At 47.0% G+C, this 22,004-nt stretch overlaps 1 protein-coding gene across 1 annotated transcript in view; it reads right to left on the reverse strand.

The window, feature by feature from the left end:
- Positions 1-22,004, reverse strand: part of LOC116944114 (cysteine-rich secretory protein LCCL domain-containing 1-like) — a 51,976-nt gene that overhangs the window by 21,079 nt on the left and 8,893 nt on the right. Inside the window, exons 3-7 of the mRNA XM_032957542.2 lie at positions 20,334-20,452; positions 11,476-11,608; positions 3,611-3,726; positions 2,851-2,951; positions 573-719 (exon numbers count right to left, since the gene is read on the reverse strand). Of these exons, the coding sequence (XP_032813433.2) occupies positions 573-719; positions 2,851-2,951; positions 3,611-3,726; positions 11,476-11,608; positions 20,334-20,452 (616 nt within the window). The remainder of the gene's footprint in view (positions 1-572; positions 720-2,850; positions 2,952-3,610; positions 3,727-11,475; positions 11,609-20,333; positions 20,453-22,004) is intronic.

Genomic DNA, 22,004 nt, shown 5'->3' on the forward strand with positions numbered 1-22,004 from the left:
GGTCCAATGATGCTGTTACATGTGCTCAGCTAACGATCAAACTATAAACTAAAACTATAAACTATTTTTTATTTTACTAGGTAATGCTCACTGAGCTATGTAGCTCTTTTTCAGAAACGACCTGGCCACAAATGATAGCCCAACGAAGTGGCTTATCATGTGGAAATTTATAGCAGCCAAATACTCTAAACGCACGTTTCTAAATGTGGAGGGAAAAACCGGAGGACACGGATGAAAATCCACACGACCATGGGGAGAGATATATTTTATTGTTTCCCTTCTACGTAACTTTACCGAAAGAACCAATAATATGAATCCCTGCAGTCACGAAAGCATTAAATCAAAACATGGGGAGAGAGTCACGCAAAGTCCAAGTATACAGCAGGCATCAGGGTCGGATTCGAACCCACGAGCTCCTGCATACCAGGCGAGGTAGTTAACATCTCCTAGCCACCACGGCGCCCCAGAGGCCTGACGTCCAATCAACCCGCTATGCACTCCGGGTCGTTGTGGACATTGAGGCGGCCATGTGCCGGGACATTGCCCCTGGCGTGGGGCCCTGGGCGACTCACACATCTTGTCGTGGCTCGTGACCATGCGGCCGCGGCTGGGCGGGCGCGTGGGCCGGGGGCGTGGCCGCCGCCGTCGCTCGGGCCTCTGCACGTAGTCCACGCGGTTCGTCTCCTCCTCCTCGGGTTCCTCCGGGGAGTAGCTGCCGTCTGTGAACAGAAACGCGAGCGCGCGGCCGGCACAGAGCGGTGAGCGGGCGAGCGGGCGGGCGGGCGGGCGGGCACCGTGAGCATGCGCTCGCTGTTGCTCGCCGTCGCGGGTTATCGCCAAGCGGGGCACGGACTTTCCGGCGCGCTCACGCGTTGACGAATGGGCAGTTTTCCAAAAGTAGTCGGCGGATAAGCGGCCACATCGCTGTTATTTCAAACTGACTGAGCTGGGATAGCTGTCACCAAATATTGGTGGAGGCTGCCTTGCTGCTGACACTGTAAATTGGTCTCTCGGCAAAATGTCTCATTTGGTTTGAAGCTCAAGGGCAATCGTTTTTACTTGACAAAAACTAGTTTTTCCCTAAATTTAAAGTTGCACATTAGTTTTAACGAATGACGGGCCATCGCTTGAGCGAACGATACTTGGAATAGGAATAGGTTTTACCCTTTTAACTGGCACAAAAACTGACACCTTTATTCAAGGCATCATGTTTTTTTGTGCCAGTTAAAAGGGTAAAACCTATTCCTATATCTTGTTTCTGGCAAAGGAGGTCTCATAATGTTGATACTTGGAATGTTTTGTCATCGTCTTGTTGTGTTGTTTTTGATTATTTGTTTAAATAATGTTCAGTTGATCTGTTTTAACAATTTGGGTTACTTTTGCTGGAGAGAACGCCCGTCAGTGTGCCTTCACCTGAGTCTGCATTATGCATAAAGGAACTGAGTACATCCATTGCACTGATTAATTATCGACAGCTCTGTGAAGTGTGTGCGGTAGTGATAGTGTGGGAGATAGTCACTCCTCTGTGACCTGCGCATTTGTGACGGCATGGAGTAAATATAATCACAAGTTATTATTTTTACTTTTTATTTGCTGTAATATAAATCTTGTTTTTTGTGGCACAGCTTATTCGCTGTATCTGACAGCCCAAAAACCATTAGGTAAGCCGAACTCTCCCACCAACATTTGCCAACATCTATAATCGTTTCGGCCGTCAATGTTTTGACACTTGCAAAATTATTTCACAATTTATTAACTGTACAGCCGCGACCATTTTGCCTGACTCAACGCGGTAAGGTAAAACAAAAACACATAGAGACCTCGCCGAGGTCTGACTTTATTACTTATGTGAATGTGAGAAAAAAAGTGACGGGAGGTGCACAGTGTTTTTTGCGCACTTGTGTCCAATGTAGACATCGCTTAAATCCAGCACAAACAGTCGCACTTGTCAATTGAGCCTTGTGGCTAAAGGGGCCCAAGCTTTTACTGTGGGGTAGCTTCTGAGCGGTGATCTCCACTCGGCTGGCCCGCCTTGGCTCACTCGCACCAAAGCAACGTTGACTATAGGACGGGCGGGGGTGGGGAGTAGGAGGGTGGGGGCAGGTGGGGCAGTTTGCTTCAGGCCTCAAATCTGAGAGGGCCTAAACTCAGAAAGGGCTGGGGAAGGCCTCAGAGCAGGTCTCATCTGGTATTTTGCCCCGGACCTCCAAAAACCTTTCAGCAGCCCTGTTTGGCTATCATGAATATCATCACTTAACCCTTTCCCATTCTGAGACATCTGAAAGTTTCAGGGTGGGTCTGGTTCACCGCTGAATCTCAGGACACACAAGTGCTTCGCCTAAATTGTATTTAGAGAGGCATAGTGCCATTGTTTTTAAAGACATTGTACTCAGCGCAGAGAACCGTAGCGACATGACCGCCGCACTACTCTACGCATTGCCACGTGGGAGCCTCGGTACCGTTAAAGTTATTAAACATTTTCTTCCGGTTCCATTCCGATGACGTACATGTACGATTCCGGAACCGCAAGAAAAACTGATGGCATACACGCACGTCATCGGAATACGAAAGGGTTAATAGATAATAGATTTAAGATATGATAAGACACACTGTACCTGCCACACAGTATGTCTCAGTAGTATTCACAATTGTCGCGTCGAGTTTCTGCTGCGTCTTGTACAATGCTTTGAAATATTTGATGTTAAGGCGCTTTATAAACATAATTATCCCGAGTCTATGCTGGGGCCGGGTCAGGGGGCGGCCCGCTGCTGGGGCCAAGGATGAGGAGGGAAGGACTTTACGTATGTATATGTGTGTACGTAAGCCAACCGTGCCAATTTGGAAACTTGCCTCTGTAGCAGAGGTTGTTCCGGCAGCTGCCGCCGTAGCTGGGGGGGCACTCGGAGCAGGCTCGGCCGGACTTGTACGGAGAGAGCCCGATCCAGTTTCCCCTGCGAAGAAACGACGCGCACGCACGCGCGCGGGATTTTCAAGCCGATGCTTATTGTTTAAAGAAGACGCAGGCTTTCACCAACGCTGAGCAAGGCGGCGGTGTTATTTTGCACGCGCTGCCGAAGCAAAATTAGGAAAAGGATAACATTAACGACAACAACAAAAATATTCCGCTTTAAGAACGTTGACATTTGAAGAGAGAAAAACAACCATGGGCAGTGTAACCCAAAGAGTAAGGGACATCGTGCACAACACTTCTTAGTGGCACGTGCATAGAAGTACTGCACGTAGGTCATAAACATCTTTGTACGGAGGTAGCCAGGAGATTGATTCTTGAATCTACCCGTATGGAGCTTTGAGTGTTATTTCCTCACGTGCGTAGGTTTATTTCGGGGTATTACGGTTTCTCCAGAGATGCCAAACATCCAAATGCTGCACAAACCCTCTGAAGTGAGTATTCAGTAAGGTTGTTTTTTTCTAGGTCAAGAAAGAAACTTATTTAAGTCACTCCTGTCCTTGTCAAGTCTGCCTCTCCGAATTCATTACCGAATTAAGAAGTATCACTTTGGTTATGCCGAACAAACTTCCGGTGCAACAATTGTCCCCATGTCGCCCTGGACGTGTTGTGCGTGCGATGTGGGAGCGAGAGGCCACGCACTTGGGCGAGTAATTGCAGACCAGGTAGACTGCCTTCTCCCAGATCTGGCCCCACACGTTCATGTTGTAGCAGGTGTTGATGGCACAACCAACTCTGTTGGTCGTCGCCCAGACGAGCTGCACAGGGGTCGGGAATGGTCAGGAGCTCTCTCTCTCTCCAAAGAAAATATCCAGCAGTGCTTCTCAGTTTCATGGAGATATACAAACATGAACGGGTGTGTGTGTGTGTGGGTATACATACCCCTGCGTATGTATGTATATTGTGCAATTTTTTGGGGAAGCGGTAGTGGTTAGCGCGCTGCCCGACGAACCTGGTGACCCGTGTTCGATTTCCGCTCACGGCCAAAACCGGTGACGATTATCTGAGCCGGTCCTAGGCTTCCCCGAGGTTAACTCAGCCTCAAATTAGTACCTGGTGCGATGTGTAAATATCGCCACTAAGGAGACAAAGGCGGCCGGGCGTAGTGCTGGCCACCCACCCCCTTGTGTGCCATGCCAGCTTTTATAGGGGCTCGCTAACAGCACTTGCCCCAACAGTCTGTTAAGGCTATATGGGGGATCTTTGTGTATGTTTTGTGAGTATACATATCGCCGCGTATGTGTATATATTGTGCAATTTTGGGGGGCGGTGGCAGAGTGGTTAGCACGCTGCGCTACGAACCCGGCGACCCGAGTTCAATTCCCGCTCACGGCCAACACCGGTGACGATTATCTGAACCGGTCCATGGGCCACCCACCCCTTCGAGTGCCATACCTGTCTCAATAGGCGCTCGCTAAGAGCACTTTCTCCGACAGTCTGTTCTGGCTATACAGGGGATGTCTTTGTATTGTGCAAAGTACTTCGTGAGGGATTAAAAGCCCATCTCAAAAAGCCACAATACCTGGCTCTACCCCGTGTCCCATTGCCAGCGAGCATTTCGTTATTTCACATGAGCCTGGCACACGTGCCGTGATGACGTTCCCACCGCTGTGTGTGTGATTTTGGTTCGATTCCTGGCCACCACTAACATCAGTGGTGAGTGATGAGCACCTGCTGCCATGTGTAAACATGAACACCGAACGCGATGCTGGCCACACTACCCCACTTGTGCGCTATGCCAGCCTTAGTAGGTGCTCCCTAACAGCACTTTCCTCAGCAAATCTGTTCAGTCTTTGCAGGGATCTTTGCCTTTGTTTATATTTGTGAGGAGCCGTGGCGTAGCGGTTGAAATTTTTACACACACATGCCACGCACACATACAAACGCCTGGCACATACAACACACGTAATACTTATTTGATATAAATCTCGCATCTACGTATATATATATTTTTACATGCTTATGCACTGGCCTAATTTGTTTAGCTCCAGCAAAAAAGGACTCAACATCAGCGGGGCTGCAGTGGCGGCAGACGAAGCTGGCCTGGTGAAGACGAACACGACGGCTTTAAACGCACAGACCCGGTAATTGATTCAAACAGCAGACATTTGTCTGGAAACGCGCAGAACCTTTTCTCTGAGCCCCCCCCCAATCCCTCCCTCCGCCTTTGTAACTCGGAACTAAAAACCACAGAAATCTTAAAATCACCACCCTCTGTTCCCAATACCAACAGCCCGACGCTCGGAGGAAATCAGGAAAAAAAAAACGTGCATTCGCTTTTAATTACAGGAAACTTGACTACTCTTAAATAAGAGCCGTATTTTCATTAGCCTTGAGTTTATTTGTCTAAAACATTAAATGTACGTTGCACGCACCAAACACACCACGAACACACCACATTGCATAATATGCACGCGTGTAGACTTTATAATGTAAACATCGGTATTGTACACAGATTGCATGCATAAGTGCATTGGTTTACTTTTTGTAGCTGCCCAAGAGACATGGCATATGGAGGCACAATAATGCATGCATGCATGCATTCATGCACATGCAGATATGAATATTCAGTGATACATTCAACACGCACGAATTCCTCAAGACAACAATACATACGTAGATATTTCATAAGCATCCATTCATAACCGCACGTCTAATACGCACAGACGATGTAGTAACTGACGCAAATTCGAATGATTTTCTAGAAGAGAGCTGAATTCTGGCACGGATATAATCGAGTCTGTGCCTATAGCTGAAAGGAAAAAAACATTTTGGAAATTGGACCCTCAAATTTATGACCCTCTAATATTTTGAAAAATATTTAGTTTTTACTTTTTGTTGTTGTTTTTGAACCTAGGCCAATGGAAGTTTATACTTGGACGTTTTGAATGGTGGAGAATCCAAAATGTACAATTTTGAGAACTAACCTGTGTGAGGAGTACACGAGTGAAGAATGTGACGCTAAAGCCGATAGAACGAAGATCTACAAAGGTAGTGTACACACGAATACGGTAGAACGAAGACCCACCAAGGTAGTGTACACACGAATACGGTAGAACAAAGACCCACCAAGGCAGTGTACACACGAATAAGGTAGAACAAAGACCCACCAAGGTAGTGTACACACGAATACGGTAGAACAAAGACCCACCAAGGTAGTGTACACACGAATACGGTAGAACGAATTATTCCTATCATCTGCGATTAATTATCCACGGTTTTTTGTACATGCGCATAACATTGCGAATACGACGATCCACAATGTTTAAGCCCCCACAATACAATCTTCAAATTATACATACACGTACATACATTCATACACGTGCGCCACACGTGGTAAATGCGCACGTGCACGGGTACGCCTTTAACACGCGTGGCCTGCACGAGAGTGTGTTGTGTCGGCTTCCAGCTCAAGGGTTAATGTGGCAAAAAGACAAATAAAATATTTGAAGGGAGAAAAAGCACAGGGCATGTGTTTTCTTTGCAAACCCGTCTGCTGCTGACCCAGTTTTCTTTGCCTGGTCAAATGTTAGCCTGACTCTGAATGCTGTCTGAGGCCCCGCGGGCACGTTGCGTTGTGTTGTTCGGTGAGCTTAACGCTGCGAGACTTCGCTCTCAAATTCCCCAGATGCCAAAAAAAACGAACGAACGAGAGCGAAAACACGCACGCGCCCACGTACATGCACCGGGCTGTGGAGCGCTGCTGAATCTAGCGGGATTGTGTTTTTCGCGTGAACTTCCAGCCGTGGTTTGCTCTCCCTGGCACAGAACGGAAACCGAATTAGGGGGCTCTTCCAAGAACCCATTCCAGTTCGCACGCGCGGCCGCCTGTGGAACGCCGAGCGCACACGGCTAGACTGGTCGCTACGCTCTGCCCCAATTGCAATTACGCAATCGCACAAGTAGTGTCCGCTTGTGTCACCGATGCGTGCACACGGCCAGAGAAATGTCCACTTATATTACAAATTGTAGATTCGCTGTATTTGCTTTACACTCATTGTTCACCTTTGTGGAATAGTGTCGGTTACGCTGTTTCTGACTCAACTGTAATTGTTCCTGACATTTTTACTGTTTCTCATATTGTAATTCAAGCGTGCTTTTTATTTGCTGTCAGTTAAAGTAGCCTTGTGAAATACATTACTTGAAACTTCCCATACGGAAACTTTCTGAATAGTGCGTACAGAGCCCAAAAATAGCACAAAACCATATTTACACAGCCACCGATTTTAAAATTTTCACTCGCTAAAAGGCGCAGCCAAAGCTCACTTTAAACCGTAGCGAGCCCAATCCCATGCGAAGTTGAGACAGTTCAACTCAAACGCCTCCCTCATCTTAAAAAATAAGCCAGTCCTAGAGACACGGCAGCACTTGCGTAAAACAGCATCAATGCGGTGAAAGTTGCGGTCATCGGTGACCATGTTTAGCTTTAAATCTAGAATTCATGTTTAGATGGTGACGTGTGACAACTTTCGGAGTAAGAGCATGAGATTCAGACGTCGGCTGTCAGACTCCGACATAGTTATACAGTATTCTCAATCCTTCCGAGGCCATCGAGGCATCCGCATGACCTCATGTTAACGGAGTTTGACGCAAAGGTATAAATGTGTGCGTCCAATAATCAGGAGTCAGACGGCAAGGGCGGCATTTTTGTGGATGAAACGTGAACCTGAGACTTAAAGCAGCTCGCAAGCGCGCAAATTCGAGTTTAGGGTTGCGGCTTTTTCCTGGTGCGGATGTTTGTAAAAAAAAATCGTCACATTTTAAAAGAGAATCTGGCTGTTGCAGCTGCATCAATTGGTTCAGCTGCATCAAGACATGTGGCCTACCTTTGGAAAAACAGAAACCAGACGAAACGTTTTAAAGAGACGTAACACGGGACCCAGTACACTCCATGAAATCGCAGCGATCAACCGATTCCGCATCGCAGCGTGCACGCTGGAAATATCAGTTTGAGCCTCTTACATCTGTAGTGACATAGAATCGGTCACTCAGAAGCAAAGCGCTTGCTGCTGGCAGAGAAGGGGATCTGCAGTTGCAGCAGCCCTGGCTGACAGCAGGTCACGTGACAAGTCAGAGAGAGGGATGTAGGGGAAAGGTGACAGAAGGGGCACGTGAGGGAAGCCCGGGAACCCGCGGGGGGCGTGGCTGGGGCGGAGCGAGGCCACGCTGGGAGGATAAAAGGGGGCCCCAAGCGAAGGCTCGGGGCTGTCGTCTGGAGTGGGGTCCCCTCGTCATGCTGCTGGAGTCTTCGTCGCCGTCTTCACCATCTCGGCGTCGTCAGTCAGGCAGTCTGCCAGCTGTCCTGACTGGGAGCTTTAGTTACCAAGTGTTAACTGTTAAGGCCGTTAATAAATAGAGCGCCTCCTACTCTCAGTGTCTCTGAGGCAGTCACTACACATATTTAGCAGCTTTTTTTTCTTCCTCTCATCAGTAAAAAGTATTTTGAGTCAGCAGATGGTAAATGATTCAAAGAAAAAAATTAAATACCGATAACCCCCGCCTCTCCATGTTTTTATCCAGACTAATTCAAACAACATGCTGGAACCGTCATGCTCCATTTAAGTTTTTTAAACGCACATTGTTTTGCTTTGTTTTTTTTTTATGCAACACGTTGTGTTTTTGGTCTCAGTAAGCGTTTTTATAAATACTGTTGTTGTTTTAAGCAGCTTGGTGGCATTTTATTTGCAACCGCTGCCAAGCGTCTCTCCAGACTGGCTCTAAAGCTGAGGTCAAAGTGTATATCAACTCAAACGAACAGTCGCTTGGTTCTCATCACCGCTGGAAGTCCCGGTCCACTGATGGAAATTCATCATTCCTATGACGGGAGCTAATCGCTCCATAAGACAACCACCGTTTACTTAGGGAATTTAAAAAACCCTATCCATTCCGGGTGTCTCATATTTGAAAGGTTAAGAGTTAAAATGCTGGTTGGGGGTTGACTCAACCCATCATCCCCACATGGTAAATAAAATGACTACCACTTTGTAGGGAAATCAAGAGTTGGCTGTGCGATGGAAACGTCCCCTGTCATAGGAATGTCTACCACTGTCTTAGGGCTGAAAATAGGAGATGGGCACTACCTCAAAGCTCAATTGAGTAAAACAATAAAAAATAATTCACGAGGGGGGGGGGGGGCCTTGAACAATCGTGCCATCACATGAGGTGGCAATGCGTCTGGCATATCGCGCCGTTATTGTGCAGACACCGTTTATACGAGACACCTGTGTTTACGTTTGGCCAACGTCCAAGCCGACAGCAGCGGGCCTTGGGGCCGCTTTTTGTGCGCTGTTGAGGGAAACGCTGCGTCGGCAATTTTCGCAGGAGACGCAGGAAGCTGGAATCAAACCTGGCAGCGTTCGACAGGAAACGCGCTGGCCTCCCCGCAGCGAGCCCTTGCTTGAACAAAAAAAAAAACTTTGAAAATAATAATTTAAAGGTCTAAAAATATCTCGTAATCACATGCCTATAGGAATTCTTGGAACATTGTTTTTTGAAGCTTTAAAAGTTTCGACAGCTTCCTGGAATCTGCTTGTACATATATACTCCACAAGCAAGTACTGATTACATTTCTGGCGATGAGATTTAAGAATGGAAAGCAGGAGGGGAGGTTGCCACAGAGGGCAGTGATTCCTTCCTTTTGTTCTGGGTTAGATCAAGACTGTGCCGATGTGTGTATCACCTCACGGTCGACTCAGCCCAAAATACGCATAAAGAGCTGCGACCATTGGTTGCTAAGGATTGTAAGGGTGTTATTGGAGAAGCAGAAATGTAAGGTTCACAGGCAGTACTTACACATGAACCTTTGAAATACAAGAGCCCATTATACACAACACTGCAGGGGGGAAAAAATATTAAATTGAATGCGGGTGTAAAAGGGTAATTAATCTTGTGGCAACCGCTTTTATAAATAAACTATTCAAAGCATTGGCGCGAGAGTCCATGTCCACACCAGAGCACTTGTCCCGCTGAAAGTCCCTCCTTGAGGCAAAATTCTGGGCTCGAGAATATGGCGAGCTGGTTTGAATTACGCACAGATATACAAAATCCAACCACGTTCTCAATCATGCGCCGGGCGAGATCTGGCAGGGCGATCTGGCTGGCCGGGCATCAAAGCCGCAGCACCCACGGCTTTCTGGACGATTCACGTGAAACCGCGAAAGAATTCCAACCACGATGGGCAGGGATCCCCGCAATGGCATTCGTGATGCTGTTGTTCCCGTGCGTTATTAAGAGCAGTCATGCGCACTAATTACAGAAGTCAGATCGTGGCTTTGTATGGTTTGCTTTGTCGGTGACACTCTGGGTAGATACCAGAGCAGAAAGTATGGAAGTTGTGTGGTTTATCTATCATCCCTCCAGCCCGCTGTTCTCTGGGGTTTATCATTTTACTTTTAATTTATGGTCGACTACAGTTGTCCCATGGAGAGGCTGACCCCCACCATAGGACGTTTGAATTTCTGCTCGTGCCTCTGGGCTGCCCGATGGCGATGGGTCCTGCCACATGCTTGTTTGAGCAGAGACGACAGCGTCCTGTTTATTTAACGTTCATTTGACGAACAACAACAACGGCACTCGGCTGACATATTTGGACATAGCTCAAACTGCAACAATGCAAACTGTTCAGATCAGGGTGCACACCCACAGTCGCACTGTGATTAAAGGACCAAACCACAGCACCTTGGGGATATTCCCCATCCTTGGTCATCGAGACATCAGCGCTTTTGATTTCTCTCCATGACATTGGATGAAGAGGAGGTGCATTTGGCGACATATGAATCGGGCCTTTGAATAGTCATGTCCCAAACGGCTTACGCATAAATAGTTTGCATGTAACTTTGCTATGCTGACCACCGGTGTACTCTACTAGTAACGAATTGGCATGTTCTGTTTACGTGACAAACCTTACAAATTGGCTGTGTCGGGTGGTGGCGGGTTTAACGACACATGAATATTTCCACGATCTAACCCAAACAACCTATATTATGGATGATCAGTAGTGCTTTGCGTTTTTGGCTAAATGAACGTTCAATCCGTGCTACCTGATATCACGTATGGTTCAGAAACACGGTCATTCACGGAACATATAGAACAATGCCCGGAAGAGATGCACAGTTAGACTTACAATGAGAGACATAAATATGAACACACGGATTAGATAATATCAACAAATGTATGACATAATTCACACTGTTGGTTAAAGTAAGTGGGATAGGACAGGACATGTTAAGGCTGGAAGGGATTATGGCCGATGGTTCAAGAAAAAATGGAGTTGCAGCCAAAGCTTGGACCGCATTTGAGATCACATCCACAGAAGAGATGGAGCAATGAAAATCAATTCACGTGTAAGTGCCAGGTAGCTTATTACTTCGCAGGATCGTGTGAGATGGCAGCAGCAGCAGCAGCTCGGGAGCCACGGATTGACCATGGCTGAGGACGATGGACGAACGAAACGAGACGAACGAACGGACGAGCCAATGAGGCAGCAGGAGGGAGGGCGGTGCACTGACCTGCGTGTAGTGCGTGCAGACAGCCCCGTTGCAGCGGAAGGGGCACCAGGGGTTGCACTCCTGCTCGTAGGGGTACTGATAGTCCTTGGCCTCGTCGTACCAAGCCTGCACGTGGAACGACGGTGGCCGGTGGCTGCGGAAGAAGAGGTGAGGACAAATTAACAAAACAAACAGGGGAGAGTCGCGAGTGAATACGCCGCACCGTCCAACATTATCAGCACCTTGATAGATTCCACAAGTGACCATTTTACATCGCCCCCCCCACCACCGCCACCACCGCTAAGAGAAACAGGTTGAAGTATTGATGACGTAAATAAAGGTATTTGTACGAACATTTAAGTGCTCTAAAGAAATGCACGGAGGCATCACGCTCCATCCACCACGTATGCACACGAAAAGTTAAATGTTGCGGACTGTAATTCACAATCTTTATTTATCCTGGGGAAATCCGATGAGCTATGAAGCTCTTTTGCACAGACGTCCAGCAGACTGCTCGCGCCACTGCTGCGGGGAAAAGGCCTCCGCGAGAGGGAGCCCTGGATAATTCCTCTGGACGGCATTCGGCCTACTCCTCCATGCTGCCCGGACATCTCGGAAGAGGTGGGATTACTCACGCTTGACCAAAACCGCACGCGACCTGCCCTGCCGATGGGCGGCCGTCGGCGTACGAATTCAATCCGCTTGGTGGACAGCGGCGGGGGGTGGCTTCAGAAGCCAGCGCGCCGTTCGTCTCAAGTGTCGATCCGGGATGGCAAAGTCCTCGCGTGCGAAGCATCGCACCGCGGCAGCATCCACAATGCTCATGCACATGTCGATCTCGTTGGGCGATGGGCATTGCATGGCCACTGACACAGCATAGCGTTTCACGTCCATTCTGGTCTTTTTTTTTACGATTTAAAATCATTTGTGTTGTTAGCAAACACGCGACATTAATAGAAACAGCTCGTGCCAACTCTCTGAATAGCTTTCACAAAGTGTTAACGGGACCGTTTTCGCGGTCATGTACCACATTAATCATTAACACTGCCTTATAACTAAATGATGTAATGTGTACATCTAATTCTTGCTCTGAAGACGTGCCACTATATACAACATTTACCTTATATGCGTATGTCTGTTTTAAAATATAGTGTGAATGAAATAAAATACTTTGAAAATACAGTAATTAACACATCTCCAGTTTACTGGTTTATTCAATGCAACACTTTAAGATGCAGCCCTTTGTTAGTCCACTGCTTGATGAAGGCCTCCCCTATGCCTTATTGGTGATGGTGCTTGTTTAACCATACTTCACCAAGCTGATCACTACCGGTTGGTGAAGAGGAGGTGCTCAGGACAGTTTCAGGACGCTGCGGTGGTATACAGGAGATCGTGGCTTCAACCTCGACCCTGACGCTTATATATTTGGAGTTTGCATGTTCTCCCCGTGTCTTTTTTTAAAACATGCGTTGTATTTCTACTATAAAATTCCACATGGTAAGCCACTTCGTTGAGCTATCATTTGTGGGCAGGTCGCTCCTGAAAAATGGCTATATAGCTCAGTGGGCCTTACCTGGTAAAATAACAAAAATAGGAGTAAATAGTAATAGATGTCACTCGCCGCTGATGTTAGCCACAGACAGGAATCAAACTCGGGTCGCCAGGCTCACAGGACAGTGCGCCAATCAATACATCATCGGTGCTCCCTCCCGTTTTTCCAGACACCGCGCGCGTTGTAAAAATGCGCTCTCAAAACGATAATTCAGTTTGAATGGTCTGATTGCTCTCTCTGTCCGCTCTGAAGAAGAGCCATTGTCCCAACTGCGTCAGCCTACTGTGTTCTCTTTATTACAACTGCGGTGTTTAAGGAAGGAGAGTGGTGACATTTGTTTGATCTGTGCCAACACAGCACATTCAGATCTCCTCTATCTATCCTGCAGACGCACACACACACACACCAAGTCACTAGCAGAGGTGGGGGCGATGGGGGGGGGTGCAAGGCGTCTATGTAAACCAGCCGCGTGGAGTTGAATTGAGCTGTAGCTTAACACTGCACGTGACAGAGTGCGGCAAGCGCTGACCGCAGCTGCGCGCTCTACTCGCCTGCCACGATGCTGCAAGATCACGTCCTGGTGCTCGGCTTAGCCCATCATCGCTCCGGGGTGAATACAACGACGACCGCTTTGTAGAAAGTCAGCCAAAGGATTCCACTGAGATACTGCTCGAGAAACACAGAATTGGGCCACACTAGGGCCATGATGGATTCTGCCTATTTGTTACCGGCAAAGGCATTTACCCTGAGCAACGATGGCGACTTGGTACGGCAACGGTATGCTTTTATACAGCAATGGCAAAATGGAATTCTGTTCGCGATATTAAAAACAGAGTTTGTTGAAGAGTGTATTTGTTGAACAATTGTTGGTCTATAGTGTGGGGAGAGGAGGCCAGGATACTCGACTCGAGGGCCTCTCAAGAGCTCGTTAGAGGCACTTCTGCCAGCGGTGACGTGAGCGAGGCATTGCAGGGCTGCGCCTTGACCTTGACCATTGTCCTACAAAGCACTCAACCTTAGGGAGTTACGTGACCTGATTGGACATTGCCATCGCAGTTGCAGACATCATATTTGTCCAGGATTGGGTAACTACACTTTTTTAATGTGTGTATGTTGAACTTCTTTTGCGCCATACATAGCCAACCGTGCTAATCGGAGGTGCGATTTTTTTTTTACAATAAAACATTGTTGCGGCAACCATTGCCAAGTGTAAATGTCTGGCAACAATTGTCATACAAAAAAAAACATTGCCCGAGTACATCTTGGGACTTTAACGAGTGGATAGCGACCCAAAGCTCAATAATAAGTGAGATAATGACTTTGAGATGAGATGTTTCTTGATGTGAGTCAGCTGTATCTCTGGAACACTGAAATTCTCCAGTTCACTCTGCTTTCAGCAATGCACCCCACTCCTTTACTCCTCCCCATGGTCCCGTGCTCAATGTGAAGAACATGAAGCCAGCAATCGACTCTGGCCAGCACTAGACACTCATGTGGTTTAATTAAAAAAAAACAGGAATTAAATTCTTCGACCCCTACCCTAAACTATGGGAGCCTACTTTCTGTGCTGCCTGCTCTGGACACCTCATGGACCAGCCGATGGGCATCTCACTTACATTCTGTCTACACGATCCATCAGTCCCGACTGGTTCACAGCAATTGTCCCCAATACCCTGCCAGCGTTATGAGCTATGCAAATGAGTTTCTAATTAGGGGATAACTCTCTGCAGAAATTAAAATAAAGTACCACTTTGTGGGAAATCATCCGCGGTTGGGTGTGGATGTGCTATGGATATACTGGACCCCGCGATGCGTCTGTGCAAAATTCTGCCCAACTGCTCAGGGCTGCAAATAAACATGGGCTTCAACCCACCACAAACTTGGTTTGAGCACGGGGAGGTAGATAAAAATTTTTACGAAGAGCCGCCAATTATTTTGTCACCTTGCGCCACGTGCAGGAGGAGTGAAAGATTGCGCGGTGGTGCGAACAGAGGGGGCGCGCTTTGATTCGACGGATTTGTGACACAGCAACGAGAGCCCACCGCTGTCACTTGGGGACAGATGGATGTAGGGCCGGACAGAGTCGCAGCCAAGGCATCGGCTTTCTCACGCGCTCACGGAAAATCAAATTAATCAGGGGTTCTGAACGTTTTCACTGCCGTGGTTCCATTCGTGTGGTCTCTGGCTGGTATGCAGGGTCCCTCAGCGGCAAACTGTCTCGTGTTATGCAGGAGTCAATCTGGCGGACGCACTCAGTTGCATTACTGTGTGCCGACTGGGTGGGTCAGCGATAAGAGCGGGCGGCTCCCAGTCAGAAGGTTGCGAGTTCACATCCTGGTTGGTTCGATTGACTCGGCGCATCATGCCTCTAGAGTCGATCAAATGAGCACTTCTCTTTGAGGAAGACAACAGAAGGTTGTTCTATGTATTGACTTGCCCCTGCCATAGGAATGTTGAATTTCCACCACTTGCTCAGTGCTTTAAATAGATGAGCACCGCCTCAATGTTCATTTCAGCTGGAATTTACTTTGACCTTTTATATTTTAAGAGAGATTATCGCACTGGTTCAATGTATTGGCAGCTGTATATTAATTTGATAAAACGATTATCAATGTAAAAAATACTCGTTCGTAATTTCAGCTAGTATTGCCCCTGCGAGTATTTCAAAAGAGACAAAAGTGTCCACTGATTTTATGTATACTCTATGTTGCAGGTAAAACGAGTCACCCATCCCGATAATTTAATAAATTGCCATTATTCAGGGTCTTGTTAAAGTAGCGTCACTCGTGACTGCAGTGGCAACGTGAACCTATTACGGACAATACTATTCAATGAACATTGATTTTAAGGCCTTGTTAGACCATGCAGCACAACATAAAAATGGCCACAGGCAACATTTTGCCAGTGACATCACTTCCCGCATGGTGCATTCGGTACAAGAGAAGTTGTTTGCAACTGCATGCAGCACACATAGTGGGTTGCACCGATGACGATCCACATAGCAAGGTTGCATGGAACTTGATCGCAAGATCATTTCAACGATCCATCTGTTCAAGACCGCAGCTTATCACTCCTCAGCCAATGTGGTTGTCCTAGGAAGTGTATCATCGCCATTGGTTGCCACTTTTAAAAAATCTAAATCGGAAACCTGTTTCTTTCGAACTGCTTTTTTGTGTTTAGTTTGTTGTCCTTTCCCTGCACCTCGATTAGCACGGTGCGAAAAATATTCAACATACATACTCTGTCATCAGTCTCAAACATCGGCCAGGATACCTTCCAGGGATTTGTCCTGGCAAAGCCCACTTACTTTTATAAGCAGACAACGCGATGATGTCCAGAATTTGTGATCGCTATGCCATGTGTTCCTCCTCCATCTCTCAGTGTAATTCCAAAGATGCAACTCTCTATGCGTATTTGTCCACTTTTCAGCTTCATGTGTTTTGCCAATGTACAAGTTTCGAATCAACATATCTGCGCAGGTAATGAGCATCGATTGAAAACTTCTTTCGGCACAATGGTTCATTGTTTTTCATCATCATGGTCAGTTTTCCAAGAAATACTTTGACCTAATTTCTTTCTTGCATCATTTCGATTACAATCCACCTTCAATCATTGCCCTGGGTGTACAGCACATGATGCATTTCTCGTTTGTGTCCCTCCAACACGTATCTTGTTTGTCTTTAATAGCGAACTTGGTATGACAACTGTGCTTCCTCGTAATGAAGTATAACCTTGCAGCCTCCTTTATTAACTTCTTCAATACCTTTCTTATCTTTGCACTCCTATCGTTTTTTTTTATTTGCATTATTTGCTGTTGTAACTTTCTGACCCGGCCCTACTGTACATCTGTGAAAAAAGAGCTTCACAGTTCGTCGGATTTCTCCAGGATCAATTAATATTGTAATTCTGATTCAATGATATCCCGCAGTTAATTTCTCCCTTCATGCTCTATTCCTTCATATGTTCAATACAATTTTGAGAATACCTTTGTGACGAACTCTGGCAAGATCCTCGCTTTGAATGGTTTGTTTGTTTTTGAATCCACGCATTTACATGTATGCCATGATTTGTGAGCGCTAAGATGACCGCGTCACATTTCCACAGAACCTCCTGTCGTTTGCGCGTCTACGCAGGCTCAGAATAATGACGTGTTTCATATTTACTTGTCTTTCCCAAAATCCCGATTTACATTTCTGCATTGTGTGCTCGGTGGCATAAACATCTTCGTGAACACTTTATATCTATGTGCAATATGAGGCTAATGGTTCTCTGTATTTCTTCAAAAGTATATTTTTTTATCAGCCGTTTTGAGCAGGACAATGATTGAGGCACCATTGCATGATTGCATTGTTCATCTTGTATGCAAGCGTTCAGTGAACAAGTCTGCAAATGTTCTTCCAACAATAGGTTCCCACCTTCGGTGATGATGGCCACACTTATACGATCTGGGTCAGGAGAAAATGGCCCTGTCTAGTTCTTCAAGGGTGAAATCTAGAACTTGCTCCTCTTCAATCTTTAAAACGGTTTGATTCTACGTTTATTACTGGACTCGGGGTGAGCATCTACCAACAGGACCTTTTATAAATACTCTGATAGTGCGTTGTCTTTGTGTTGTTCGCCTTTTGGCATTGTCTCGTCTAATACTGGTTGAGACTAGGCCCTAAAGGAAGCTGTCTCTGGTGTAGGCCAATCAATTTCAAAGACAATGCATATATTATTTTTTATCAGAGCATGTGTGTTTGCATGGTAACCACAAGTACGTGTGGTCAATGTAGACATGATTCCTTGCAAAAGGTTTATATTTGGTGTTTGAACATCTTAACACCTGTTTTATTGCCAGAAAGGGTAAAACCTATTCTTATTTTTTCAAACAATATTATTACTATTTGCACTCGAGAGCTCTACCTAGAATCAGCAAGCTGTTAATTCCATAAATTCTCAAATGCTGTATCGAGTTTGATGTAAATGTAAACAAAGTCTGTGTTTAAGGTAGTATATTTTACATGCAGTGTAAACTATTTAGATTCAGTTATATAGACTACCGTTATCATTAGCCAATACAAAGCCTTGACCCTGGGACCATGTGACTCGGTCCTCCGCTTGTGATTGGCTGTTGCACGGTGCTGCAGTGCAGCATCGTTCCTTGCACGTGGGTTACAGGAAGCGGCGTCACACGCAGCACGTTGCATGGAACTGTTACTGCACCGTGCAACAATTCCCTTACACGTGCCATTCAGTGCAGGTACTGTGAGTTTAAGAATAAATATGAATCAATGCATCCTTCCCGCTTCTACTCCACCATGCACTCTTAACTTTACTTTACATACATTTTAAAATGTATATATATACATAATTTTCGCTTCAGTGAATACAAATTCTTATTCAGCAATGCCCACACACATGCATGCACACACGCACAGCTACGCACGAACACTCGCGCACAGAGACGTGGTGATTATGTCACTCCACATTATGGCACTGTGAGTTCCTTTCACACAGAAAGTATGTGTGGCCTTGGACGTGAGCCAATGTTTAATTCTGCTTGAAAGTGGACTGTCCTTACCGGTTAATGTGTGTGAGATTACACGTGCATGACAGCGAGCAGGATCACCCAATGTAAACAACCCAGTGCAATGCATATTTGCTGTGCGTGTACCGATGTGGAGGTACTGTGTGAATGTGTACAATGTACTGTACGGTATCTGTATAGCGGCGACACAATGTTTCATGCATTATACTACAATCGCCTGCGAACTCGGTTCAACTCGTGGTCTTGATGCGCGCCACCAGGGTCACAGCTGTTGCTGCTTCTTAACCTGGTTCGGGCCTCCTCCACGTCACAGCAGTGGTGTTTGTTTGGGGGACTCGCATCGATGGGAGGGGTGATTGAAGATGTTGTGACCTAACAAGGAGTGGGTGCTACAGCAGACGGAGGACGGCTTAAGAGTACGTACAGTACCTACGTTATTTTGAACGATGACAAAACTCATGAGCAACAGATGACCTACGGCTTTTTTCACCCCCCCCCTTCCCCGCAGGTGTTTGAAATCCGGTTTGTGTGGCATCCGCAAAATAAAGAAATCTGAAGAAGAAAAAAACCGAGAGAAATCTGGAGAAAATTCAGAGAGAAAATAAAAAATATATTGGAAATAATCCACCCCAGGGCATGATGGTTCACGATCCTTTCCACATGTTGCAACAGTTTAAAGAAGCACTCGCAGCAACAGAAGTCTTTAAGTGCCAATAAATATATAAACGTTGTGAACGGGCGGTTTTGATGGAGCAAGACAAAGAGTTTCTCTGAGGTATTAATGCCCCGTGGAACATGACCAGACAAAGTTAATTGCACTCTCAAGGATACCGTACACAAAACAAGTGCATAACAACAAAATGCCATCAAAATCGATCATGACTTCTTGCCACAGCACGGACATGTTTGACCACGGCTGGCGCAAGCGTTATGCTGAGCCACAGAGGAAGCAGGTGGGCTGGGAAGAGGTGGGACATGCGGGGCAAATTTACCCCAAGCATCAAGTCTTAAAGGGGCCTCAGCTCACGAAGGGCCTCATCTGGAATGTTTGCCCCGGGCCTCCAAAAACCTTGCAGAAGCTCTTGCGTTTTTTGTACATTAAAGGTTAAATATGAAGTTGTGCTGCTGGGGTAAGAGGCGGGGTACCCACACTTTACCCCACCACACGCAACTTCAGTGCACCCATACATTCCCCTGACTAGATAGGGGTGGGGGGTGGAAGTTAAGAAATATTCTAATTATTTCAATTGCTTCGTCAGAAGATCTAACCAACGACCTCTGGATTGCAAGTCCAGTGTGGTAACCAATACACCACGGCAACATTCTGTGTATGTGTTTACTGTTATGGTACCAACGGTGTCAAGATCGGCGGCTCTGGAGAAGGCTCATGAAGTCCGCTACTGGGCAGTAGGAGGCAGCCACCCTTCAGCGACAGTGGAGGAGTGATGCTCACAACAAGTGGAGCGCCGGGCGGATAAAGCGCAGGGAGTTTGGCACAGTGGCGAGCACAGGTCGTGCAGCTGCAGGTCATCTCAGTCGGTCAACCCACGGCACCTGGGTCTGTCACGTGACCTCCTACAAGCAAGCCTTCGACACGCCAAGTGTGGTAACAGTGCACCTAGCCGGGCACGAGCGCCGTGGTGACATCATCGCCACTTGGTGCCGGTTATTGTCGTCGTCGTCGTTATTATGTGGGTTGCATACCGACATGGGAGTTGGCGCACCTCTGTCAGTCGTCCGTTCGCCCCGTGGTACCCCCCCCTCCCCTACCCCCCGTGTGTTCCGTGCGAGTCTCACCGGCCCCAGTGCACAGCCAGGTTCTGCCCGATGGACGGCAGGAGGTGGCTGGGGCCGTGGTCCCAGTTGCACTGCGCCGCCCAGGACGTGGCCGAGCGCGCCAGCTCCTCGTCCCACGTCTGCCACGCAGCGCCGACCGAGCAAACGCGCGCACGTGAGCGGAGAGACGACACACACCACAAACCACGCCAGCGCTGCTCCGAACGACAAAGGGGTCTGGCAAGCCGCTCTTACAAATGTCTGCCTAAGCTTGTTTTTTTTTTGCGACAAAAACAAGAGCCAAGTATAAGGCACGGACCAAAATAAGAGGTGGGAGATGAGGGTGGGGGGGGGGGGAGTTACTCCCTCCGTGGACTGACGGTGTGGCCTCAATATTCCTGGATCCATAGATCTAAAGGAAATTGGGCTCACTGCCCCACACACATGGGGACTGCAAGAAGGGAGCGTCGCTGATTATGTAAGGGTGGGTGGGGGGAGATAACGGGCAATAGTAGGTCTGCCTTAGCTTGTTAACACTTCCAAACAAACTGATTAATGCAGTACGTGTCATTGGCTCTGCCGGTCCATCCATCTGTCTCTCAAAGTCCGTAACACGGGGGCATTCTATCTCTCGGAAAAATGATCGAATAGGAACCAACATGTAGTGTAGAGTTGAATTGCAATTAGGGACATTCCCTATTGAAAACTGGGCAAATCTATTAAAGGGTAACCAGAAAGGTTACAGACACAAACCGGATGAGGATCACAGTATTTGCGAGTATTACAGAAGCACAGAAGATTGCTGGCCAATATGTAATTTTAAGCGATGTCTCCTCACATGCATGACTCTTTAATCTTGGGACTCAATCTTCCTCCCCCCTGTATGAAATACTGAAAAAGAATTGAATGACCCTGGCAATGTAAGTCTCAGTGAGGCTTTACTGCATAAAGTACAGCGTGATTGAATATAATCTGCACAGGTGGCAATCAGAAGTTCACATATTAAAATCCTAGTAAGGCATTAGCTTGACTTATTGTAGCTACAAGGTCAATCCACTTCCATTCTATGCAAAATTAACAGGTTGTCCTATGAATAAACTGGTCACTGCCATAGGAATGTGGAATTTCCTCCTCTGATTCAGGGCCACCAACAGAGTTGAGCTCCAGTTACTGCTCGTTTGAGCAGAAAGGAACGTCGAAATTTCCGTATTGGGGAACACCTGCATCTAATTGATCAACCTTGATTGACTTTGCAATGACGTACTTTTGAACATTTAAAATGCATCACTTTGCTTTCCTACTTCAGCAGCAACCAGACAGATAATAAAAAAAGAGTCATGCTGCTTGGCTAACTTCAAAAATATTGGCCTCTTCAGAGGAACACTCCTGACGTAGCGGCTGACACATTTGCACGCTCCACCTCCCCCACAAACGTTACCCAGGATCCCAGCTTGCCACGCGTAACTTGGCAACTTTAACAGTTTTGCGTGAAGCACTTATATCTTTGCGCAAATGCGTCTTGCCTTCGAGGGGAGACAGAGAGAGGGAAAGCCGGGGGGGGGGGGGGGGGGGTGGGAGGGTGACTCACTGGCTCGCCTTAAGAGCGCAACGAGTGCGTGTTCGCAATAACTTGCTGTAAAGATTACCACTACGAATCTGGGTGTGCGCCCAAAACCACTGGAGATAACTTTT

Source organism: Petromyzon marinus, chromosome 20, assembly GCF_048934315.1.
Source record: "Petromyzon marinus isolate PM22_M1 ecotype Great Lakes invasive population chromosome 20, UKy_Petmar_22M1.pri1.0, whole genome shotgun sequence".
In the NCBI taxonomy this organism is placed as follows: Eukaryota; Metazoa; Chordata; class Hyperoartia; order Petromyzontiformes; family Petromyzontidae; genus Petromyzon; species Petromyzon marinus.